The following is a 25,810-nucleotide window of genomic DNA, read 5'->3' on the forward strand; positions in this document are numbered from 1 at the left end:
AAGTGACTTGCCTCTTGCACTTAGTGTAAAACTATTGAATAAAGTTACTGCTGCCTTTAAAGCAGCAGTAAAGTTCCCTGTCATATTAAAAAAGGCCTACTTCATGTTCCTCAATTTTTGTAGCTCCACTTGCTCTCAAGAATAATTCAAATATTGCCTGACTCCCTTTTAGTCTTCTGCTGCATTTCTGGAGTGGTTTGGCTGTATAAGGACTGTTAGCTGGTCCATTATTTTCCAAACCACCAGAGCTTGCTCTCAAGCCAAGTCTGATATAACGTGTTTATTTGTGGGTTCAGCAGAAGAACCTTAGTCTTCTGACAGAAACTTTATTAAGACAATAAACTAAAGAAGAGAGAGGTAACAACATACACCTGCTCAGAGCTCCTTCTCCTAAGCAACTGCCCACAACCAGGTCTCCCCAACCAGCATGGTTACTTTGTACAAGCCTCTTAAAGGGAAGCCAAACCCCTTTGGGACAGGTGCCAGGCAGGTTTCCTCTGTAGTGATGATCACCAGGTTCAATAAACACACATATATGCAAATGAGAAGAAGAATACATTTTAATCTGTGAAGTAGTAAACAACATCTGCAGACCCTGGGTCTATCTCTTACCAACTGACTAACTAGCTGGTCTGTCCCAGTTCTAACTTCCTCTGTCTCCAGTCTCCAAAAAACCCCAGGGAAAGCAAGCCCAGCTAGACTCAAACTCAAGGGGAGGAAGGCAGGCAGAAGGCTGTGACAAAAAAATTGTAGGGCCAGTGGCTCTGCTCACTCACTTAGGGTTTGGGGTTTTTTTTCCCTTTCTCTTTCTTTGTCTTTTCCCATGTCTGCCGACCTGGTTACCTAGGCAACCAACTTGCTGCATAGACCTGGCTCAGGTGTGGGGTGATCTAGCCTCTCCATTGTTCTGAGTTCTGACCACATGACATGGGGGCTAGGTTTAAGCCAATGTCACTCCAATAGGTAATGCTGATGTTTTTCAAATTGATTGGTCAGCATCTCTAATCATAGCAAGCCTGGCAGTAACTGTTTGAGAGGGATTGGGCAAGCCTTTTTGCTCCCTTTGCTCGACTAGCTAAGGGAGGCTACTTTCTATGCTTCAGGCTATAGGAAGCACATAGATATATCCTGCTGGGGCTAAGCAACCCCTAGGACTACAAGGCCTGTGTACCCCAAGTGGCACAGAGCCCTAACAAAGACTGGAGCTCAGGTGGTGGCAGCCGGTGTGCTCCAGAAAGGGAGTTGGCCAAAAGTTGGAGTCCCTGAGAAGGCATCCAAAGCTTGGTTTTGGTCAGGCACAGTGAGGTGGTCAGCTCAGTGCCAAAGCACCCCCTATTGGCCCACCACAAAGGCCATCTCACTCTGGGAACTTGACTAAAAGCTCTCCCTTCTGGGCAATGCCTGAGGAAACAAGCTCACAAAGCCTGGCCCAGCAAAATCAGCAGCTGTCTTTGCAGCTTGCCAAAATAGCTCAATTGGGAGGATGAGACCAAAAGGGTTGAAGTGCCTCATTCAGTTTCAGGCTCTGGGGGGACCTCTCAACTTACTTTATTCAAGAGAATGTTGCAGTCCCCTGCTTTACTAGCTGAGCTATCAAAGGCACTGCTCTCATGGGGTTCTGCTGATTTTAATATTTTTCCAAGATGCAGGCTTTTCTCCAATGGATAAACCACATCACTTTAGCCTCACTACAGCTCATCCCTACTCAGTAGAGCCCCTTCCTCAGGACTCAGAACCCCGCTCTTATCCCAGAACCACTCCATCCTTCCAGAGAGTTTGAGTTCTCTCTACGCCTTCCTCTGTCCCTGCCCATTCTCTATCAAACTGGCTTGGAGGCCAAAGAACCAGTACAAACAAGAGGAGATCCCCAACCTGTCTTGACACACAATTGTAGTTATCTGAACACCACTCCACTGCTGCAGTACTTGGATGTGTCTAGAGCTGGACCTTGGCATCCCTACTTTGCCATTATTGTCCACCTTTCCCCAGCAGCCAGGGCAAAACCACTGGACAGGGCTTCCTCTGGACTCCTTAAGAAGAATTGGAGGATTCTTAAGGACAGAGAAGAAACCTCAGGAACAGTGAATCATAGAAAATTAGGGTTGAAAGGGACTTCAGGAGGTCATCTAGTCCAAACCCCTGCTCAAAGCAGGACCATCTCCAATTATACCATCCCAACTGAGACTTTGTCTAGCTGGATCTTAAAAACTTCTAAGGATGGAGATTCCTCTTTGGAACCACCATTCAGGTAGTTGAAGGCTGTTATTAAATTGCCCTCAGTCTTTTCTTCTTCAGATTAAATAAGCCCACTTTCCTCAGCCTCTCCTCAGAAGTCATGTGCTCCAACCCTCTAACGATTTTCACTACCCTCTCCTGGACTCTCCAATTTGCCCACATCCTTTCTGTAGTAGGGACCCAAAACAGGACACAGTACTCCAGATGTGGCTTCACCAATGCCAAATAGAAGGAAAGAGTCACTTCCCTCGATCTGCTGGCAATACACCTCAGTATGTCATTAGCCTTCTTCATGACAAAAGGTACATTGTTGGCACATATTCAGCTAATTGTCTACTATAATTCATGAGTCCTTTTCTGTAGAGCTGCTACCCAGCCACTCAGTCCCCAGGATTCTTCCCTCCTAAGTGCAGGACTTCATATTTGTCCTTATTGAAATTCATGAGATTTCTTTTGGTCCAATCCTCCAATTTGTCTAAGTCACTCTGAATCCCAGTCCTTCCCTCCAGCATATCTACTACTCCTGCCAGCTTGGTGTCATCTGCAAACTTACTGAGGGTGCACTCTATGCTATCTTTCAGGTCGTTGATGAAGATATTGAACAAAACCGGCCCCAGGACTGACCCCTGGGCACTCCACTTGACACTGGCTGCCAACTAGAGAGCCAACCATTGATTACTACCCTCTGAGCCTGATGCTCCAGCCATTTTTCTATCCACCTTACAGTCCATTCATTCAGCCTGTACTTCCTTAGCTTGCTTGCAAGAATGTTGCAGGAGACCATATCAAAAGCCTTTCTGAAGTCAGGGTATAGGTACATCCACTGCTTTCCCTGAATCCAGAGACAGTCATCTCATCATATAGAAGGCAATCAGGTTGGTCAGGCATGACTTGCCCTTGGTGAATCCATGCTGACTGGTCCTAATCACCTTCTTCTCCTTCAGGTGCTTAGAAATGGATTCCTTGTGGACTTGCTCCATTTTTCCAGGGACTGAGGTGAGACTGACCAGTCTGCAGTTCCCCAGATCCTCCTTCCTTTTCTTAAAGATAGGCACTACTTTTGCCCTTTTCCAATCACTGGGGACTTCTCATGAGCACCGCACGTTTTCAGAGATGGTCAATGGCTCTTCAATCACATCAGCCAACTCTCTCATTGCCCTCAGGTGCATTGCATCCAGCCCCATGGACTTGTGTATGTCCAGCTTTTTAAATAGTTCCTAACCCATTTCTTTGGTACTATTGGATCCTCACTTCCTTCCCAAACTGCTGCCAGATGCAGTAGTCTGGGAGCTGACCTGGCCTGTGAAGACTGAGGTAAAAAAGGCATTGAGTACTCCAGCCTTTTCCACATCATCTATCACTAGGTTGCCTCCCCCATTCAGTAAGAGGCCACAATTTCCCTGATCCTCCTCTTGTTACTGACATACTTGTAGAAACCCTTCTTGTTACCTTTCACGTCCTTCGCTAGCTGCAACTCCAGTTGCGCTTTGGCCTTCCTCAATTAATCACTGTATGCCTGAGCAATATTCTTATAGTCCTCCTTAGTCATTTATCCAAGTTTCCATTTCTTGTAGGCTTCCTTTATGTGTCTTAGCTTACTGAAAAGTTCCCTGATAAGCCAAGCTGGTCTTCTGCCATACTTGCTGGTCTTCCTGCACATTGGGATGGTTCATTCCTGTGCCATCAGTAAGGTTTCTTTAAAATACAACCAGCTCTCCTGGACTCCTTTCCCCCTCAGTTTGGCTTCCCAGGGGATCCTGACCATCAGTTCCCTGAGCGAGTCGGAGTCTGCTTTTCTGAAGCCCAGGGTCTTAACTCTACTGCTCTTCTTCCTTCCTTTCCTCAGGATCCTGAACTCAATCATCTTGTGGTTGCCATGCACTTGGGCATTGATAGTCCCCATCAATTCCTAGCTGTTTGTGAGTACCAGGTCAAAAGAACACAGCCTCTAGTTGATGTCTCCAACACTTGCACCAGGAAAGTGTCCTCAGTACTCTCCCTGTCCAAAAACTTCTTGGATTGCCTGTGCACTGCTGTATTGCCCTTCCAGCAGATGTCAGGATGATTGACGTCCCCTAGGAGAACCAGGGCCCATGATCTGAAAATTCTGCAAGCTGTCTGAAGAAAGCTTCATCCACCTTACCCTCCTGGTCTTGTGGTCTCTAGAAGATACCCACCGCAACATCACCCTTGTTGCTCTCTTCCTTGACCCAAACCCAGAGACTTTCTACTGGCCTGTCTCATTTCATACTGGAGCTGTACAGCTTTTACATTAAATTTTACATTAAATTCCTCCCCCTCTTCTCCCCTGCCTGTCTTTCCTGAACAGTTTATGCATGCCAGTTTATCCATGACTGCTCCAGTCGTGCGAGCTATCCCACCTATGCTGTTGTTCCAGTCATGCTCCATGCATTCATGCACAAAGACCTGAGCTATTGCCCTACTTTCTTAGGAAGAATGAGAAGGCCTCCCCTGTTTCCCCCTCCTGCTTGGGCATCCTCCAGGCCACCCACTTCCCTTCTTTGCTCAAGGGTTTGGTTTCTGCCAGGGGAATTTCCAGCCTCCTGTCCTCCCTTTACTATCCTCACCTGCGGCTTCTTTGCTTACTGGGCCTTCTGCTGCCCTTACATCTTTCTTTCCTCAGCCTCCTGCCTCATCTGAGCATCATCTTCTCCCTGCCCCCCATTTTCCTTCCTAAATGTTCCCACTCATGTTCCCCTGCAATTCCTACATCCACCTCTTTCCCCCTAATGCCTGTCTCATTCCCCTTGTGAGATATGGCAGCCATCTTTCTGGCTTCAATCCAATTGACAATAACTGGGGAGTCATTTTGATCCAGGGCAAACTCAGGCTTGAGGAATCACATGTTCCTGAGGAAGGTAAAAGACATCCAGAGTCATGACAATGGTTACACCACTGCTTTTGTCCTCTCTCACTGCCAAACTGTTTCTGCACCTACTTTTGTACAGCACCCTTGCTCAGCACCCATGGCCCTGATGCCCACCAGTTTTGCAAGTTTGCAGTAAGCCAGGGACCAGAGACAAACCCCTGCACCCGCGTGTGTCTTAACTGGAAACCAGTACCAGAGCAGTGTCCAACCTTGGCCTAAAAGAAGAAACCCCACCATCTGGGACCCCAAAGGGGGTACGGCCTGTAGGATAGTGGCTTCATTCTTACTCCACTGGCTGATTGGGGTTGACTGAGAATTAATGGGCAGCAGTGCATGTGCCCATAAAGGTTCCCTCAGGGGAATAATATCAATTGCAGCTCTGCCTCTGTGTGCTGTCTGTGGTAAGAGGATCTGGACATGCAGAGAGCAATGCCCTGCACATGGGTCCTCATTCTGGCTTGAACTCCTCTATGAAGCAGGAAAAGGTGAGGTTCAGAGCCTGGACAGCTGTGAGGACACAGAGCTCCCCGGCTGTAAACAGCCAGCCTGGAGAAGAGCTCAACACTGAATGGATGTTATTGAAAATCTGAAGCCTGGTGATCCCAGCAGCGTGGAGGAGTTTGGTGGAAGACCTGGAGAATGCAGCATGTCAGACAGGTAAAAGAGGCACAGCCCTCACTGGCTTTATTATTGCTGCGGCTGACTAAAAACTGGAATTTCTGCCCCAACCCATGGAAACTTCTGATCATTTTCCAGTGGGGTTTTTGTGCAGATGTGTGGTGAGAGGGCTCCCTCATCTAAATGATTTCTCTTAGGAAAGTACTTCACTGTCTATGAAGATACAGCAACTGGTCACAGGGGAGGACTGGGGATGTCTCTTGCTATTCAGTCTGTACAGTCTTCTACTGGACATTTTGTCCCAGCTCAAAAACTGTCCACCCTGTGACAGAGAACAGAAAAACAGCCCCTGGGTTGCCAATCCAGGGGAAGAGAGGAGGAGATAGAGCATCAGAGCGTTTTCCAGGCCCCCCAGGTTATGAGATACTCCAGCTGCATCAATCTGGCAATCTCAGTGCTCTGTATTGGCTTTTTATTGATTTTTAGTATTTTTTGAGCCTTTAGCAGGCAGCTTTTCAACTGTATCTGCAACCACAAGTGTAGGAAACGTACATTTTAATGAAAGCTGAGACCCCTGGTGTTGGAGCTTTAGGGAAAAGGCAAAATATCACAAGACTCGCGATATATCAGAGCAGTTGGCAACACTGAAAAAAGAACAACAGAGTGATATCACTGAGGATGGAAACGAGACAATTCGCCCAGGGAGACATACATCCTGCTGTCTAAGCTCAACCTGAAACCAAGTCAGAGAACAGACAGGACAGCCCCAGACCTTGGCCTCAGCTTAAGGTGCTTAGTTACAACAGTGACAGGCACTTCAGAAATCAGGTTAGACAGAGGAACGGGCAACACGCATGATGCTTGCTGGAGGTTTATGGTTCCTGCACCAACTGGCTCACTCCAAAGTGGAGTGCAACAGAACAAGCTGTAGGAAAAGTCACTGTTGGTCACTGCTGCCACTGCCAGTTGCACTTACCATCACAGGCCTTTGCCCAGCCACACGCCCCAGCACTAGGGAGGAATGGGAGGCATTGCTGTGCATGGTCCCTCACATAAGATGTCCAAGACAACATGTTTTATTCCTGCCTTGGATTGATAACACCTTTTTCAAGGACAGTGCCAAGTCATTTTCTCCTTCCTTGGTGGGATAAGGCTGACCAGTGACATTTGAAATACAGTGGCTCTATGTGAAGTGTGTGGATCTTGGCATATTCCTGATACAACCCAGTCACCAGCATTCTCCAGGGTGCATCCAGTAGGGGTTCAGCATCCCTTAGCAGCTCTCTCTGCTGTTGCAGCCCTAACCAAATACGTGTTCTGGAGGTGTGATGCAGCTGGCCTTCCTTATTCAAGATGGGGAAGAGAGTGTGCACACACATCACTGCCAGGCCATGTCAGACCCTCTTCTCAGAACCATGGAGCCTCACATGGATGACTAACTCACTTCTGGGACAAGCCTTAAAAATGAAACAAGTTGCCATTGCTATTGTAGAGCTGTTCCTCAGGGACCTATTGTGGCAAATATAAAGAGGGGTTGCCATTAGCTGCTCACAAGAGAAAGAAGAGATGGATTTGCTTTAGTCATGTCAGGAGAAGCTGCTCCCTTCCCAGACTTCTCAGGACCAGTGAAATGTCCCACGCCCTTCATGTGGCACTAGTGGATAAAGTTCTTCACACCTCTCCTTCACTCTCAATTTTTGTTGAGATGGCAAATCAATGCTCTGACTGTAACACATCTTGGATTGAGCTTTGGAACATGCTGGCTTCATCAGGGTCCTGGGGACATACAAGAGTCACAGCACTACATAGAAGCTGGGACCGTGGAGCATGAAAGAGAGGGCCAGAGATGCTATGGAAACCAAAGAAGGCACAGAGAGGTAAAGGAGATGGTAATGCTCCCACTGCGATGTTAGGCAGAATCCCATTTACCTGCAGCATGAGAGACAGGAGGTATTTGTTACCGATATACAAAACAGGCAACTCAAAGCTCTCAGGCTGGGTCACCAGCTCTTCTCAAGTTCTGAGTAACCCCAGTTTCTATATGTTTCTTCTGCACAGCTCACAGAGCAATGAACACAATGTCACAGGCAGCCTTTAATGTACAAAAGCCCCTTCAGACCTCTCAGATATGCTCCCCTGGGTGACCTTCACTGTGCAAGTAATGCTTGCTCTCCAAAGCTCCCAGCCAGAATTACCCATCTCTACCTCACCCCCTTACCCTGTTACCCAGCAGACTAGGAGCCATCTCTGCTCCTTCCAAGTTTTTGTTCTTGGTCACTACTTACATGGAGTGCTGTATAGCATCCTCATGACCTTGATGCAGTTATCCAGCAGCGCTTTGGGTCTCACAGGCTTCCTGTTGCTCCCTGCCTCAGCATCATGAATCCTCTTCACCAGGTCAGCAACAACTACATCCATATCCCCCTGCAGAAACAATAGTCTAGGGGGTTAACCAGCAGCCACCAGCACCTGACAGACCCTCACTCCATGCTCTGCTCTGACTTGCTTTCTACTCACCCATAACCTGAATAATGCGGCTCTCCACCCCAGTCCCAGACGTCTTGTCTAGAGCAGGCTGTAAAGATGTAGTTGTGAACTGAGCAGTCAGGCTGGGCAGTTGAAAGAGAACCCCCACAATTAAAGCAGAAATAACACCTGCCGTAAAAAGCATCAAGAATAAAAATGCTCCAGGTCTGGCTGATGTAGCCAGAGAGCATCTCAAGCTGGGTGGAGAAGTACAAGTAGACATGATGCAGTCTGTTCAGAACCTGGGGAGTGGCCTGATTAATTAACAAGATTATATTCCAGTGTTGAAGAAAGGTGCCTGCCAGGGATGTATAAACTCCAAGATAATGTCTGGATGTCTTTTACCTTCCTCAGGAACATGTGATTCCTCAAGCCTGAGTTTGCCCTGGATCAAAATGACTCCCCAGTTATTGTCAATTGGATTGAAGCCAGAAAGATGGCTGCCATATCTCACAAGGGGAATGAGACAGGCATTAGGGGGAAAGAGGTGGATGTAGGAATTGCAGGGGAACATGAGTGGGAACATTTAGGAAGGAAAATGGGGGGCAGGGAGAAGATGATGCTCAGATGAGGCAGGAGGCTGAGGAAAGAAAGATGTAAGGGCAGCAGAAGGCCCAGTAAGCAAAGAAGCCGCAGGTGAGGATAGTAAAGGGAGGACAGGAGGCTGGAAATTCCCCTGGCAGAAACCAGGTATCACATGTGAGCATGGTCTTGTTAAAGACCATTCTGGAAAGGATTCCAAGAAAAACAGACCAAAAACTATCACTGAGCAAGCAGGGTTTGGACCCAGAAAGGACACAAGGGATCATCATGATGAGAAAAGACTGAGAATGGGAACCACTGTTATAGCTCTGCTTTGTCGACTTCACTAAGGCTTCTGATTTGCTGAGGCATGATAAGTCATGGCTAATGATGCTTGAGAAAGATGTCCCGCTACTCTTAGTTGACCTGCTGTGGGAGCTCTGTCTGAATCAGAAATCAGCTATAAAAGTGGCAGGAGTAAGATCAGAGTGGCTTGTATCCACGGGAGGTGGAGGGCAAGGATGCCTAGTATTGTCTTACCTATGCAACAATCAAGCTGAGGTGGCAATAAGGAAAGTACAGAAAGGTCTTAGAGGAGGCCTTAAGATAGCTGGAAGATTAATAAATAATTTGAGGTATACAGGTAATGAAGTCTAGGATTGCCTTATTATCTGAGGAACTACAGGATTTGGTTAGCAGATTGCATACATTCGGACAAATGTATGGACTGTCTATTAATATCTTGAAGACAATGGCCATAAGAAAAGAAGAACAAAACCTAAGGATTCTGGTGAATAGGAAAGAGCTAGAGCAAGTTAACTTGTTTGTGTATCTGGGCTCAGTCATTAGTCAAAATGGTGCATGTTAACAGGATATACAAAGAATATTAGGCTTAGCAAGAACAGCCCTGGAAAACTTACCAAGGATCAGGAAGAAAAGAGGGGCTGTCTTCAAAACAAAAGGCAGATTTTGTATGGTCAGCAGTCATAAGTGGCTGTGAATGTTGGATCCTTAAAAATGGAGAAATTAAGAGTTCAACTGAAAACTATTGAGAATTGCACGGATACCAAATAATGTAATGACAATGAGAAGTTTGGTATGACAGGGTATCACATCAACACCATGAAGAGAGAGAAGTTAAAATTCTTTGGACAAGCGATCAGAGAAGAATGAGACTGCCCAGAAAAAACAATTGTGTGTGTGGGTGTGGAAGAAAGGAAAGGAAAACAAAGAACATGAATAAAGGAAGTAGAGTAGATGGAATAGGGGATCAATCAGACAGCACGGTTAGAAAGGACTACACAAGTACGGGGAGAGCTGATTTACTGTGTCACCAACTCTCAAATCAAGGAAAGTTCAACAACAATAATAATTTGAACAAAATCCAGAAGCATAAAAGTGGAATTTGTCCAGGCCCCTGAGAGAAATTCCCTAACTCTCATGGAAAGTCTCAAGAATTGTATATGATAGTAAGTGATCAAAACTTTCATTTAGCTGAAAGAGCAAGTTGTTTCACTGGGAGGAAGATTGGCACCTACCCAGTCATTAGGCTGCCACAACCCCGACTTCTCTTTGGCCCCAACCCCAGTGCGGTTAATTCAGTCGAAGGTGGGGGAAAGGCAAGCTGTTGAGGTCCTGACAGCTGGTAAAGCTCCTGTAAGGCTTGCACATGAAAGAGTCAAGTTTTCAGTCTCCCAGCCCCTACTGCCCTCCCTACACTGTTTGTAAGACAGCCTAGAAAAGAAAAAAAACCTAGCAAGCTGCACTGGCCAGGAATCAAACACAGGCCTCCCATATGGCAGGAAAGAATTCTATCATTGACCCACCAATGCTCCAGCTCTTCACTGTACTCTTCTCCATTCATCTCCCTGTTCAGATCCCTCTCCCTTTCCCATCCAGCTAGAAAGAGAACATCTGTGCAACCACATCAGCACAAGGGGCCAGGCCAGCTCTGGGGTGAGGCACCCACAGGAGGGAAAGTAGCTGCTGGCAGGGCAGCAGCAGCACCTATGCACTGGCAGCTCTGCCCACATCTGCAGCTGCCTGCTGCCCTGTGGCCCCAAGCCCCATCACCCCTGGGAGCCTACTGCACTCCCGCCCTAAGCAGAACCTGATGAAAACCCACCCTGCAATGTCGCAGGTGACACAGGCCGAGCACCCTGGCAGAGGGGGCCAAGCAGCCAGCATCTTCTGCCAGGGTCATATCACTGGCACTGGGCAGTGTCTCCAGGCACTCAGCCTCTTGGGAGGGCGCTGGCAGCTGCCTGCCTACCTCTCTTGCCTCCAATTCAGTAGCTGGCTGCCTGGGTAGGGCTGCACTGTACTGCATCTGCCAGGCAGCACAGGGACAGGCCTCCTCAACACCATATGGCCATTGAAAGGCACCCTGGCTTGGTGCATCGCAGAGGAGCCCCATGTTGCTAGGTAAGGTTGGACCTTGGGCCTCGGCTCCCGATGAAACCAGAGCCCTTGCTCTGAGCCTGCTAGGCTGCGCACTACATCCTTATGTCTGTTGCTCTTTGTCACTGATTTCCCAGCTGCCGCTCCCCACCCCTAACTCTCCCATCACTCCACCAATGCTGTCTTCCCGGCCAGGTACACAGCACCCAACATCCCATCCCCTGGGCCCGCTGCACAGACCCACTCAGTAGAGCCAAGGGGGGCATCACTCACCCGCTGCATGGCTGCCTGGCATCAGGACCCCCCTGGCAGCTCATCCACAGCACAGTGCCTGCCAGAGTCAGCTCTGCTCTCACTTTGCTTCCCTGGCACCGAGGCCTCTCATGATGGGCATTTGGAAAGTAGCAGTGACACAGAGCTGTGTGAGATAAGGGACCACTCCTAGGGGCTGTGTGTGTGTGTGTATGAGTGCCTGCTAGCGGTCAGCATCCCCACCTGCTTGTACTTCTCGTACTCCGCACCCAGGCCCTCAAGAAGGTCACAGAGCTCCTGTGTGTAGCTCCAGGACGGGTGTTGCTCTGGCAGCACGTCACGGATCTTCAGCACCACTTGGGAGCTCACATGGAACCACAGGTACCGCAGTGATGGCTCTGTGATGGCCTCATCTCGCTGGGGAGCAAAGAGTCAGCCTGGCAAGGGAGTGTGAGCATGGCCGCCTGGGAGAAGCTGCTTGGACTCCACCAGCCCCTGGAGAGCCCAGCACCCAATGTGCCTCCCAGCCACAGACAAGGCCATGCCTCTTCCATTGCACCTGCTACCAGCTGTTCTCCCAGCCAACACCCCAGGGCCACCAGTCCAGACCACAGCACTCCCTGGGATCAGTGCCCTGCTTTCCAGCTTGTCTACCTGACTCATGCTTAGCCCCCTCAACTCCAGGAGAACCCAGTTCCAGCTTTTGCACCTGCCCCCTGCTCACTGCCTGCAAGCACATTGGGAAAATCAGAACTGGATCATACAATCCCTGCAATTTACTTAATGCATGATCAAATTTTTCCTAACCCAGATCTGGTATTTCCAAGGTACCTCTCATCCCTATGTACAGCTTTGGCAGCTGGCTCTGCTGTGTGAAATAAGGACAACCAGCCCCCTGATTACACAACTCTAGAGATTGGGGCTAGTAAACAGTTGTTCATTCCCCACCCAGATGCAGTGAGAATCAGGTAGAACAGCTAGTTTCAGAAATACCCAATGCAGAGCCTAGGAGTGCACAGCATGCCTACACCAGGGTGGCCTGGCATCTCACAGACTTTCTTGACACTTGTGCGAGCTCTGCTTGCCCAGGTCTGGCATGGGTAGATCTACCAGCCATGATCATGTAATGCAGCCCGGACTATGCCTGGAATGGGCTTCCCCCAGGTCAGAGGCTTTAAAAAAGCCCAAAGGTGGCAGCAGTGCTGCACCCAGGGAGGTGTTGATACTCAATGACAAACAGCACAAAGACAGAAAAGGCATCTGGGAAGCAGTAGCTGACTTCTCACCAGCCTGCTGACATTGGATGTCCTGAGCACCTCTTCATATTGCACAGTCACGGTGTAGTTGAGGGGGAAATAGTACTTCTGGAAAGGCAAACAAAGACATGACTGTAGTGGCAGAGAGTACTGCTCTCCCCTCCCTGCCTCCCTGGGTTGGGGCAGTTGACCTAGTGATGATCCTCCCTGAATCCAAATCTGCAGCCATGAAATCATGTGCCAGGTGTCCCTGTGCTGCATGTGGTGCTCAGGAGGGTAAGCACTGACTGGTGGGTGGGCATCAGGGGAACTACTGGGTGCTGAGCACCTCGGAAAGCAAGGCACATACTCAAGAGCCAGGCCATGGATTTCTGAGGCGAGTGCCGGGCTGCAGGTTCTAATACTCGTGGCTGCTGCATTTACTAGAATGCAAGACACCCAGTAACAGCTCTAGCGACAGGCCAGGCTCCCTGGCAGCCAGCAAGGGTTCAGGCACAAGCAGGACCAGGGGCCGTCCCCAGCAGGAGAGGCAGGAGCAAGGTGACAAAAGCACACACCAAGTACCCCACTGCAGCGTGACCCTGAGGGAAAGACTGACCATGTAGTAGAGCCGTTCCTTGTACTTCAGCTTGTCCTGCAGAATCCCTACGATCTCACACTCCTTCTGCATTACAGCCTCCAGCCCCAAGACAGCCAGGACATCTGCCAAGCAGCCCCCAAGGGGAAACAAGAGGCGTCACTCTCTGTGCTGGCCCAGCCCAGGGCATTCCCTCGCACAGTCTAGTGCAGGAAAGGCTGAACAGAGCTGGCAATGCAGTGAGGGGGTTTGCAGCAGGGGGCATGTGAGGAAGATGAGGACAAGGAAGAGGCTGTTTTTTGGTGCTGAGAGGCAGCTCTTCCTTTGCATGCAGGTGTGGGTGTTGGGGAGCAAGATATAGGGAATGTTAGGTTTAGAACAGGGAATCAGCAGCCTCCTAGTGGTAGTAAACGGGCGCTTTCTGTAGGAATTGCTGTGATTGGAAGTGTCCGGCAGAGAGCGCTCATGTACCCCAACCCACATGAAGGCCTCATCAAGTCCCTGTGTAGAACACAGCTGCTGGCCCTGGTGCCTGTGGCTGTTATTTCTTCCGCGCTTCAGACCTGACCTCCATCCCACCCCTAACGCTCCACAAGTGGGGTCGGCAGTGGCTCCACAGTCTCCCTATCTGTTTGTGAGCCCTTGAGCCCAGCACAGCCTCTGCTCCCTGGATGGAGGCTAGACCTGGGTCAGGGAGCTCCCACTGACCCGGAGGCCACAGGGATCAGCTGAAGCATGAGGGTCTACCTGTACAAGGGACTCCAACCACGTTGTAGGGAGGTCATTGGACCTAGTTCAAGCTGCACCAAACCTTGGCAGAAACCATGAATGAGCCCCTCCTTGTTCAGAGAGGAGCACACAGGTGACCCCTTTTACTTACAGATTAAGGATGCGCACAGCGGTCTCATGGCGAAGCTTGTATCCAGTAGTGAGCAGAGCATGTCCAGGCCTACATGGCTACAACTGCACTTTGTTGTGGGGGGGAAGGGGCAGCCCCCAAAACACAAGGAACTCTCCTGTCTCCTCTGCAGGTGACTAAGTTGGGGGAGGCCAGTGCGGGTTCTGGGGATGCCAAGGACTCCCCTGCTTCCTCACTGGAAGCCTGGAAAGCCAATTTCAGAAGCTATTTCTCCTTGCGGCTTAGATTTTTGTGCACACTCACTGCAGCAGAAAACACAAAGGTGGCAGCAGCTTGTTTCATCTCAACTGGCCAAGAGGACAGGCCCAGGCCACAGCACTATGTCTGGGGCTGCACTGGAAGGAAGGAGGCTCTGAAGGTTGAAGGATGTGCCTGGAGTTTGTTGCTATTGTTACCGTCCCTCCGCACTGCGTTTGATTTAACCTGGGATCTGTAACAAGAGATGCAGAGAAAAGCTGCATAGACCCAATGTTACCTAAGAGACAGGAGCAAGGGGACATGAGGGAAAGCAGCTCAGATCAGCGCAAGGTCAGAGGCATGAGGATAAGATCTAAATTCTTAACACCAGTAGATAAGTCTCCCCCACCATGCTCACTCAACACCCCAGCACTGGCTGGATTTCAAAGCCATTGTCAGTTTCCAGGACAGCTTCTTCGACCTGAATTTAAAGACTTTAAAGACTTTAATTTACTGATTAAACTTTTTGCAAATCTCCCAGGTGACTTAAACCAGGTTTCAGTGGGAGCATTTACACATCATTTTAATGCACAGTAGACTATTATACTGCACATTAAAACATCATGTACAAAACTGCAATTATGCTAATGTTCAGTAAAATAGGTTACTGAGCATTAAGGATCACTTAAAAATCATGCACATTCGTTACTCTGCATTAAGGCAGTCTAGTGCACATTTTTTTTGTACATCACATTGAAGGTACTAAATTTAAAGCACCTTAATGCATGTGTAGTTGCACCCAGTGCGTATCAAAGAAGACCCAAAGGGAAGCTCACATTACACGTACACACATAGACACAGTATCACAGAATGACAGCTTGAAACCACTGCTGTGGTCTGCAGTTGCCTGATCATTTCTGGAACATGCAATCTATATTTCACAGGTCTCCTAACATCTACATTAGGGATGAAATTCCTTTCTTCAATGAGCCTGTGGCTTTCCAGAGTGAATTCTTCATTAACACCTGCAGTAAGAGCAGTTCACAATGAGATTAACCACCCTGGCTCCACTGACAATCCCAGCTGGAAATCCCAAAGCAAGTGAACCTCTCCTGTCGGACTGTGCCCATCCCAGTTGGGAGGGCAGAGCATCCCAGGGTCCATCTTCACATCAGTAAGTTAAAATCACTTGCACAAAAGCTAGCACCGCCTGAGTGAGCCTGGCTGGAGGGAGAACAGTACAAAGTACTGACAGACCCACAGTATTATGAGCTCCAGCACATCAGTGCTCTGGTTTTGACCCTCAAGAGACCAGTGAGCACAGAGGGATGTCACCAGGAGCCACTCCAGCACATGGTGACCAGGCTTAGGCCACAGGCCAGATTAGAAAAAGGCTTCAAAAGGTGGGAGCAACAACAGGGATAGAAACCACTTCACTGGCTGCTGCAGAGCCGGTGCGCACACAGCTCTTCTCATTACCCAGGCCCAATTCTGAAGCTTTCAGCAGGAAGGGGGACAACACTTGCTGACCCTGCAGTCAGAAAGGAAGGCACATCGTTGGGGAACTTGCTCTTGGTGGGAAGTGTAAAAATGAAGGGCCAGTTCCCCTAGGGGTATAAATCAACAGGTCACTGATCTTGACCTGGGCACTTCCAGTTTACACCAGCTAAAGATCTGGCCCCAATAGCAAACTCCCTTGTGGGCACCACCTCCAACAGACACGGCCCACAGCTTTAGCTCCAGCCTACTAGCATCAGGCATGTAAGGGGAAAATGGCTCAAACAACAGTGATGCGATCAGGGTGTAAGGGACCAGGCAGAGGTACTACCTCCCTACCCCCCTCCTGGCATTCTGTGAATGTGCAAAAGGGGCGTGACTTACACGCATGGCCAGAAATGCAGCTCACTGGAGGGCGTGACTTGACTCAGAGGAGACGAAGTACATTCTGCAGCCTCCTCCAAGTCACTTCCCTGCTGCCTCACCTGGGCTCTCAGCCCAGCTCTGACATCAGGTAAGCGCTTCCCCCTGAGAGCAGTTCCCCCTTACTGCAGAAGCACCACTAGCCCTAGGGTGCCCACCCCAGGAGAAGGGCTCCAGTCACACCCCAAATGAGTAGTCTACACAGCAACCGGAACGCCCCAAAATAAGGCCTCTCTCACTCAATAGCTGTAACTGAATCCCACATGCATAGGCGCCAACTTTTATTTTTTCTGGGGGTAGGGAGGAGCCTAAGATGATGCCCCCCCCCACAACCTCTCCCATGGCACAGCTGGAGCAGAGCCATGCAGAGTCTGTGGCAAGGACGGGGGCGGATGCAGGCTGCCTGCTGCAGGCTCGGGGCTCTCTCCACCTTGCCACCCTCCCCCTAGGGAGCTGCGCACTAGTGACATCGCCTTGGCAAGGCAGCAGCGGGGGGCACAACGCCACACCCCCACTCCTGCTGCTGCTGAGCAAGCAGGGGGCACTGTAACATGGTGGTGGGGCTGGCGCAAGGCTCCCAGGGGAAGGGTAGCAGGGCAGGGAGCCCCGAGCCCACAGCAGGCACACTGCATCCACCCCTGCACTGTGCACAAATCTGGGGGATATACACTCCTCACATTCCTCCTTCCCAGAAGTCCATACAGCAGCAGGGAGCCACCCCCCTCCCCCTTCCCCCACCTCCTGGACAAGTTGTCTGTAGCTCTGTCCTGCTCCCTGCCCCAGCCCATGGCCCCAGGTAGTGCCCTAGCTGGGCAGCACCCCCAGGCCCAGCCTCTGCCCCACTTCTTCTCTCACCATGGGGGCCTCAATCTGCCCTGCTCCGCATAGACCTCGCCAATGCCTGGGGCTGTATTCTTGGACACATGCATGTGTGCGCTCCCTGTCTCACTCTCTGCAGTCCCTTTCAGGCTGAAACTCTGCCAGCCTACAAGGGGAAACCTGCCGTTTCCTGTGTTTTCCCACAGACTTCTCAATTGTCTAGTCAGTCCCTAGCCAAGGTGGAGTCTTTGTCCAAACCATCCCAAACAAACACCAGTGTAGCTTGTGCTTGAAAATTTCCACTGCTGGAGATACTACAGGCCCTCTCAGGGATTGTGGCTCTCTGCCACTTTAAAGGAGAAGCAGCCCAAGGAGAGCCCTGGGGGACAGGCAGGGTGCAGCTGGGACTGGGCTGCCAGAGAGATGAACCAAGGCAATTAATTAGCAGGTACCTGCAAGCAACCCAAGGGAGTCACCTGACTGGAAGGGGGCAGTGCGCTGGGAGAGAGATATAAGGCAGGACCAGAGATAGGGCAGGCAGCCTGACCATGGAGGCTGGGCAGGGACAGAGGATTTTGGAGGTGCCTGTAACTGGGAAGCAAACTATGAGTGTGCCAGGCCCTGAGAGCTGGGGAAGCTGAGGTCTAGCAGCTGATTAGGACCCAGGTTGGGTAGTAGTTTTGTTACAGCCAGAACAGCTTGTGTTTGGCTTCAGCTTTGTCTGGCCCCAGGGGAGGACCAGCAGGGTCTAGTGCCTGTGGTTTGGGAGGACTGTTAGGGGTGGCTTGGAGGTCCCAGAGTGCATAGTGGGGTGCAGCAATCACACAGTGCCTGTGTGGGGACAGCTAGCATGCCCAGAGGGGCAATCTTATACAGCCTGTGAGAGGTGATCCCATAGCACCCAGGAGGGATGAAGCAGGCCTCAGAATAGATTGGCCTGGGGACTGGGGCCAGGAAGCCCAGAGCCCAAAGAGGGGCAAGACCTGGATTTAGGGGCCAGAGCGCCAAAGGCCCAGAGCAGGGCAGATCGGTCCTGGGGCCCAGACAGAGAGCTACAGACAGCCCACGGACGCTCAGCAGCCTGAGAGAGGGCATAGACAAGGGCCATGGAAGGCAGACAAAAAACTGGGCAGGCTGAAGCTCGTTTGGTCAGTGTACTAGGACAAGAGGGCTCAGCGAGAGCAAAATGACCAGAGGCCAAGAAGGCCGAAGCCCGACACGGGAACAGTGGCAGGATCTCTCTAGGTCTCTCGGGCAGCCTCCCTCCTTTCCTAATAACAAGATCAAAGGCGGGGTGGGGGAGCAAAGGAGGGAACGGCCCCTCGAGTTAAGAGACCAGGCAGGAGCTGTGCGTGCTGTAGCCGCCCCTGGGGCCCGAATCTGTCACTGCTCAGCAACATTATTTACGCTCAAAGACTGTTCTCAAATCCCCCTCTCAGTCTCCCCTGTTTGGGATTAAGCCGGGGTGGGCAATTCTTTCAGCTGGAGGGCAACAGTACCTCTGCCCCTTGACAGGTGCCCTGCCCCCTGGCTACCATCTTGAGACTGGGAGTCCTGCCCCCTAACCCCCGACCTTTGCCACCAGAAGTTCCTCCCCTTGCCCACTTTTAAGGGAGGGGGGTGCCATCTTGGAACTGGAATAAAACTAATTATATACTAAAAATAATGCATCTGTTATACATACAGGAAACCCTCGCTATTCGCGGGTTTGGCATTCGTGATTTCAAATATTCACAAATGCCGACCCCACATCTTAAACACACTTAAAGGAGATCTGTGGGAGCTCGGCGCTTGCTGCCGCTGGGCTCCCACCACCACTGTGCTCCCACCATCGCAGCCGTGCCCCCCACAGCCACCAGGGGCACCATGTTCATGAATGCAGATGGCAGTCATCAATGCAGTGCCCTATTTGTGGATTTCACCATTTGCATGGGGCACAAGCACGCATCCCCCCATGAACAGCGAGGGTCTCCTGTATTTTAATTTTATTTAAAAAAAATAATTTTGTCCTGATTTACAGCGTTTGCATAGTGTATATAGAGGTGATTGCATAATAGCTCAAAACAAACTCTTACTCTTGTATATCGTGTGTGGGTGGGCGGGTGTGGCTGTGTATTAGGGAGTGTGTAGGGGGTGCGTGTGTGGGGTTTGAGGGAAGGGGGTAGGATGGGGGGGTGAGTATGGTGGGGTGTGTGGGGGCCCCTCCCACATGCCCCCCATGGTGCACAGCCCCTGCCGCTCACAACAAACAGCAGCAGCAGGGGCTGGCCCTTGGGGTGCTCACGGGCTGCGCAGTACGGGGCTCTGGCCAGTTCCAGGATTTGCACGTGGCAGCAGAAAGTGGGGCCAGGCCGCTGGCTCTGTTGCGCAGGGCTCTCTGCATATTGTGTGCAGCTCTCAGGACTTGGCCAGAGTTGTGCATCGCAGGTGGGGGGAGAGGAGTCCCACCTGATGGAGTTGGCAGCCTGGCCCCATTCCCTGTTGACTTGTGCAGATCCCAAGACTCCATCAAGAAACGGGGTGCTGGGATGAACCAGCCTGGCTCTATTGCACCGGGCTCTGTCAGGCCCAGGAGCTGCACGTGGCAGCACTGAGTGGGAAAGGCTGCCGGCTCCATCGCATGGGGCTTGTGGTGCTACGAGTCCTGGGAGCTGCACAGGAGCTGCACCACGCAGTGAAACCAGGCTGACCTGGGCTCCTGCCCAGCTTCCCCCCACCAGCAGCTGCTTCCCTGCCCACTGCCCAGAGCACTGCAGCAGGGACATGAGGAGCCTGTGGAGGGGAGGGGGCAGCCAAGCAGTTGCCTGGGTGGTGGGAGCAGTGGCCCCACCCCGGAGCTGTGAGCCGGCTGGGCTGGGCACCTCCTGCGCGCAAGGAGGGAATGGTAGTGCGCTGCCCTGGGGGAACAAGCAGGACTCCCACCAGGAGCAAAGCAGAGGCAGCCAGCGGCTGGGCTGAATGTAATTAATCGGTGGCCAATGAAATCGCCTGGCAGACCAAGTGTTGCCCACAAACCATATTCCCCTCCTCCCCCCAGATTAAGCAATCCCAATTCTTCCAGCCTTTCCAGACCCCTCCGTAAGGCTGGTGCTGTCTGGATCGTCGTCCACCAAAACCTGCATGTTGCACAGGTAGAGCTTGGATCAGCAGGAGATGCCTTTGCTCCAGGGAAGCCCTGGCTGGAAGCGCTGCCCAGCCGGCGGGTGCTGGGGCCTCCCTCCTACCCTGCTCGCAACCCCTGGCACTGCCCTGGGCCCGGGGTTGCAGTATCGGAGCCCCTAACTCTCGCTAGCACACTTGTGTGAGCCCCCAGGAGCCGGGGGAGGGAAGGGCTATCGGACAGGGAGGACACGGCCCCGGAGCCGGGGGAGCTGCCCCGAGTGCCGGGCCCGCTCCCCCACAAGCCGGCGGGCGCCGACCTGGGCCGGAGTCGGGGGGCCGGCGGCGGGTCCCCGGGCTCTGCCTCCGCTGCACGCCCCGGCCCCGGCCCCGCCCGCGCCGCGAAGCGGCGGAACCCGGCCCGCCTCCAGCCCGGACTTTGCCTCCGCTCCGCCCGCTCGGGACGGCGCCTCCAGCCCGGCGGCGTCCGGCCCAGCCGCTGCCGCGGGCCCCGCGCCCCCCCCCCGGCCCGGCCCGGCCGCCCCCGCGCGCCGCGATCGCAAACCTCCGGGCGGCGGCGGCGGCGGCGGCGGCGGCTCCGCGGGCGTCTTGGCCGGGGAGCGCGGACGGGCCCCAGCGCCCTCGTGGCCCCGGGCGGCGGCGCTGCGAGCCGGGAGCCGCTGCCTCCTGCCGGCGCCCGCCGCTGTGTCCCGCCCGCCGCCCGGCCCCGGCCCCGGCTCGGGCGGAGGCAGCGACACGTGCTCCTCGCCCCGCCCGGATCCGCCCCGCCCCCTCCCGAGGGACTAGCGGAGCCGCCCCGACTGCTCCCGGGCTGCGGGACGGGCCCTCGCCGGGCCTCGCCCGCGGGCTCAGCGCCTGCCTCCGGCCAGGCCGTCCCCGAGCCCGCCTGCCCTGCCTTCCGCAGTGGTGCCGGGGAGGGCAGCCCTTGTCACAGCTCTGCCACGGCCAGGGGGCCAGAGGTGACTCAGGGGTCCAGTCCTTGGGCCACACACCTCTCCGCAGGCATTGCAAGTCTTCCAGTAGGCTGCAGGCCAGGATGCCTCTCCTCTTCCTTCCTCCCTTGTCTCTTCTCTGCTCTGAGGGAGACGGCCATCCCTCCAAACAGGCGGCCGCCTGGTTGAGGTTCCTGTGCCGCTGGGGTCAGGCATCCACACACAGCACCTGGTGCGGTGAACTGGGTGCGCGAGGATCACTGACTCCATCATTAGTCACTGGCATCGAGTGGGTGAGGGCAGTGGTGGTGCTTTCCAGTGAGGTCCATCACTTGCCTTCTCTCAGTGAGCAGCTGCAAGCCTGTGGCCTTCGTGTGGCCTGGGGTCTCTCTCCAGCCACAGCTGCAGGAGACCCAGTGAGTGGAGAATCCCCAGGAGATGGGAAGGGCGGCTGCCTGGAGCGGCCAGCACAAGGAATAGCCCTTCTGGAGAGGGATGCCAGGCCCAGGGCTGTGCAGAGCCACTCTCGAGACCTGGACCTGCTGAGGGGCATTCTTCCCCCGAGGGCCACCATCAGCCCAGATCCCAGCTAGGCTCATCCCTCTCCTTGGAGGGGTCTCTCACTTCCTTTCCCCCTCGCCACCCTGTTTTCTCAGTAAGGCCAGGGTAGTTGAAAATGCTCCCAGCTGGAACACCCTGCAGACATGAAGCAGGGGTTAAACAAAAAGACAGCCTGGAAGCTGGACAAAGCAAATAAATGCAACTGAACCAGGGAGCAAAGTCTGTTCCTGGCTTGGCTGGTGCCAAGCCCTGGTGTGGCAAGGGGGCGGGGGAGGGTTGTTTCTGTCAGAGAGGCAGTGCCAGGGATGAGAGACTTCTAACCAGCACCTGACTTCTAACCAGCTTGACCTAGGTGTAGTCTCAGGATGAAGAGCAATGGCAGTGTCTGACAGCTCTTGTCCTTGTGGGTAGGTGAAGAGAGGAGAGGGAGCCCCTCAGGCAGCAAGGTCTGAAAAGATTAGGAGCTCTGTTGGATCCCAAACGTCTGTTCCCAAGCCACCTAGGATCAATTGTTACCAATTTCCTGAGAGAGCTGCCTGAGACCAGTGAGTGTGGAACGAAAGACCTTCTGCACTGGAGATGGAAAGGAAGTAGCCAGCACCAGGAACTGCTCTTCTGGGCAGTGACTCCCCAGCCCTGGACCTGCTGAGAGGCATTTTTTCCAGGGCCACCATCAGGATATCCCCTGAAACATGAGCCTTCTGGCAGCCTTCTAGGAGGGATATCCAGTCAGAACAGGTCTTAAATAGGAGGGACAGAGGTTGAAGAAACAGGAGGAAGGGTCTGGTTATTACCTCGGAGACCAGCGTATCACTCAGAAACTTTCCTGGCTCCAGGCTGATGACTAGGGCCCATTTGGAAGTTTATGTGAACACAGCACATTAAAATCATTTCAGCCAGTTTCGGGAGACTCATTCACTCTCCGCAGCAGCAGGAAGTCAGGGAAAACATTTGAACCAAGATAACAGACTGCTTGTGAGTTTCCATCCTGACAACAGCCCCACATATCCATCAGTGGCTCCCCAGCAGCTAGGCATGGCCCCAGCTCCTGCCTAAAAAAGTTTCTCTGCCTGTGTCATTTTGGAAAGCCCCTTGCTGCCTTCAGCTTGTGAGTGGGAGCCTCCTGGCACTCCCACAGCAGGCGCCAGCATGAGGGCAAGGATGTGCTGGGCATTTTCCTGGGGAATTCTCAGGGCAGGGCTGTGCTATAGTGATGGGCTGTGGGGCAACAGAGGCAGAGACCCTGCTGTCCCCTCAGCTGCTTGTTGTGTCATACGTCAAATGAATGCCAGGGACAGCCGTTCATCTTCATCCCTCTTGGCTCTCTTTTTCTGCCTAACTCTCCTGGGTCCTTTATTGCAGGCCAGAGGGACATGCACCCACATAGCATTCTCCAGCTGCCTTGGGCTGGATTGACAATGGAAAGGAATGCCAGGCCACCAGCCCTCTGGGTTAATGCTTTCTGCCCCTTCCAGTGCTGCCACATCTGGGAAGGGAAGTAAAATTGTGAGTGGAGGGTGGATGGGACCATTCACCTGGGGATCTTGTTATGTTTTGAACGATTGCAAAATTCCCCTATCTGAAGAGCCTGGTCTTCCACAGGTAAGTGATGGATCATTAGCTGCTTTGATATCAGCTATGGCAATAAGGTACAGGGGTAGAAGTGGGCACTCAGCTGGCACTGCTTAAACTGCAGTTCTGCAGGGTAGTTTCATCTGTGTGATGACAATCCAGACAGGGATTCCCCTTTGCAATTGGTATCTGTTATTGAACAAGGCGCAACTCATCCTGCTTGGGGCTTAGGGATCCTGGGGGAGCTGCCAATGTGAAAGCTTCACTTGGAAAGAAATGGGTTTCTGTGCCATTGCTGATCCAGAGGGCAGTTGTGTCTGGTGGCTGCCATGCTTGTACTTCTCACTGCTTCATACCACCTGTCCCTCTGCAGGCTGGGCTCCCCTTGAGGTGGCCTCTGCCTCCACCCCCATACAGGGGGATTGGCTCCAGCCAGCACCACTTCTCTTGGTCATGTCATCCCAACACCTCCCAGGAAGATCCCTCAATGAAAGCAAATGCCCACAGCAAGCTGGTCTGCCACTCTCAAGTCAAACATCACAGAGCATTTGCAAGTACCTAACACAAACCTGTGTATGTGGCATAGTGAAGCCTGATGACTCTGTACTGAATCGGAAATAGGGGAATTGCTGTTGGGGACCTTAGATTTAATTTTTACATAAATTTTGTGGAAATTCAGGCATGGTCCCGCAAAGCATTGAAGCATATGTCAAATTCTGCACACAACTAGCTCCTGCGATAGCCGCTGGGCTTGGTTCGTGCACAGTTATGTTGTCTAATAGTTCCATGTCTCACATTCATGGAGCCATGAAGACCTCCATATATTCGCTGGATGCAGTCTGGGTCAGAGGGAGTTGAATGTCCTCAGTCCCAAGACTGCAGATGAATTTTTCTGTATCCTCCAAGGCAGCAACGATCACTGCAGATCATTCATTAGGGGGACACTGTGCTCCCATTATACAGATGAATTTAACAATGGGAGCCCTTGGAATGGCAGAGGGTAGCAGGAATAGACTCATCACAGAACAACGTGATTTACTATCACCATCAGCAGGGCCCTGGGTCTTGCCAGGGTTAGGGGGAAAAGAAAGAGAGAGAATTGGAGGCAAATGTGAGGAAAAAATGTGTGGGAAGGAACATGTTTCTGCCTATAAAAAAGGAGCGCTGGAAATCCCCTGGCAGAGTCGGCAATAGTTGTTCCACCAGCTCTCCCCAGACTCCATCCAACTCCAGCGCAGTGCCCTGCCTTCTTGGCACTGCCTTTTTTTCCTCAAATGACAGCCAAGTTGGGAGGCACATGAGCCAATCATGGAAATAATACTCTGCCACTGAGGTGGCAGCAGCACCTGGCTGACCAAGAGACACTACCATACTGCACAGACTCATTCTGCACCCAGGCATCACTCACCCATCACGGGAATGTGGCCACCACTGCCTCAGCCGGAGCTTAGAAGACAGCAGACTCCCTACACTGAAGTGGGAGGGAAAGGGCAGGAGAGACAAGAGCTGGTTTCAAGGAATCATGGGACAGCTCACTGAACAAGCACCAATCCTAGAGCTGCTGGATCCCACACTGGAATTGGGGGTTCCCTCAGCCCACTCCCCACCCCCCAGAAATCAGGGCTAATGTCAGCTCCAGTCTACCCGGGGCTTTAACTCTGAGATAAGAGCTGGAGGGAGGGGCGGGGGGCTATTATTGCTCAGCAGCAAAAATCAAGAATACTGAAAGCCAGGACATGGGTTGTGATCATCAGGCTGAGAGACCAACACTGGATTCTTCCCGAGGAACTGAGATCATCAGGGACTGCAAGTGCTGACAAATCTTTGGTGCCACAACTGACCTAAAAGCCAGCAGAGGATTTTGTCCCTCAGTCCCATGCTGAAGCATTACCTTCATCACAGACCAGAGGATGCCACTAGGGCTGCATCCCATAGCACTAGGACAAAGTAGCACCTCAACTTAGCATAGGAGGCTGATAGCCTTTGAAGCTGCTGGTCACTGATGGTCTGTTCTAGTGAGAGCCAGAACTAAGGTTCCTACGCTCCTTCTGTTTGATGTCAGCCACTTTTGAAAGCAACAACCATGTGATGTTGCTGACTTGCCCAGAGAGGCTGTAAGGTGGACAGAGAGGCTTGGCTGTGAGTTTGCTCCTTGGTCCCAGCAGATAGTAATGAGTAACTGGTCTCCATAAATATTGCACCCCAGTCTCTTTCAGTGTTTACACAGAACCAAAAAGGGGAATAGAGGTGCTACACGCTGCAGTGCCTTCTGTATGCCAAGGACACCCAATCACACATTGTTCACATTCAGATTTGGTTGCTCTGCCACCCTCCCACAGAGGTTTGGGGGTTTTTTTTGTTTCATTTTCCAAGCCAAATCAGCCAAAACAAATTCCAAATCCAAGAGTCAGTTGAGAACCGTAAGTGGCCCTACTTCCAGCAAACATCCTCCACCCCCATCCGGGGCTTCAGATGTTCCCAAATCCTTTGGCGGGCATCCTACTTGCAGGCCCA

The 25,810-nt window shown here is 52.2% G+C and overlaps 1 protein-coding gene across 1 annotated transcript; it reads right to left on the reverse strand.

The window, feature by feature from the left end:
• Positions 1-544: 544 nt before the first annotated feature.
• Positions 545-20,910, reverse strand: IL34 (interleukin 34). The gene is made up of 7 exons (XM_090062467.1): positions 20,776-20,910; positions 14,157-14,625; positions 13,298-13,401; positions 12,730-12,807; positions 11,687-11,860; positions 8,029-8,167; positions 545-7,672 (listed from the first exon to the last, which is right to left on the reverse strand). Exons 2-7 carry the CDS (start codon positions 14,215-14,217, stop codon positions 7,653-7,655), a joined length of 576 nt encoding a protein of 191 aa, XP_089918593.1. The 5' UTR covers positions 14,218-14,625; positions 20,776-20,910; the 3' UTR covers positions 545-7,652.
• Between the last annotated feature and the right edge of the window lie 4,900 nt (positions 20,911-25,810).

Source organism: Crocodylus siamensis, chromosome 9 (genome assembly GCF_052110815.1).
Source record: "Crocodylus siamensis isolate JL-2025a chromosome 9, ASM5211081v1, whole genome shotgun sequence".
NCBI classification, from domain to species: domain Eukaryota; kingdom Metazoa; phylum Chordata; order Crocodylia; family Crocodylidae; genus Crocodylus; species Crocodylus siamensis.

What these genes read in the sequence shown, in the direction of transcription:
- IL34 (XM_090062467.1), bottom strand. Translation starts at nt 14,217, where the DNA reads ATGCTCTGCTCACTACTGGATACAAGCTTCGCCATGAGACCGCTGTGC. An exon ending in AGTACGAGAAGTACAAGCAG is followed by an intron (nt 8,168 to 11,686) that starts GTGGGGATGCTG and finishes TTGTTTCTGCAG; the next exon opens with GGGGATATGGATGTAGTTGT. An exon ending in GATGCTATACAGCACTCCAT is followed by an intron (nt 7,673 to 8,028) that starts GTAAGTAGTGAC and finishes CTCATGCTGCAG; the next exon opens with GTAAATGGGATTCTGCCTAA.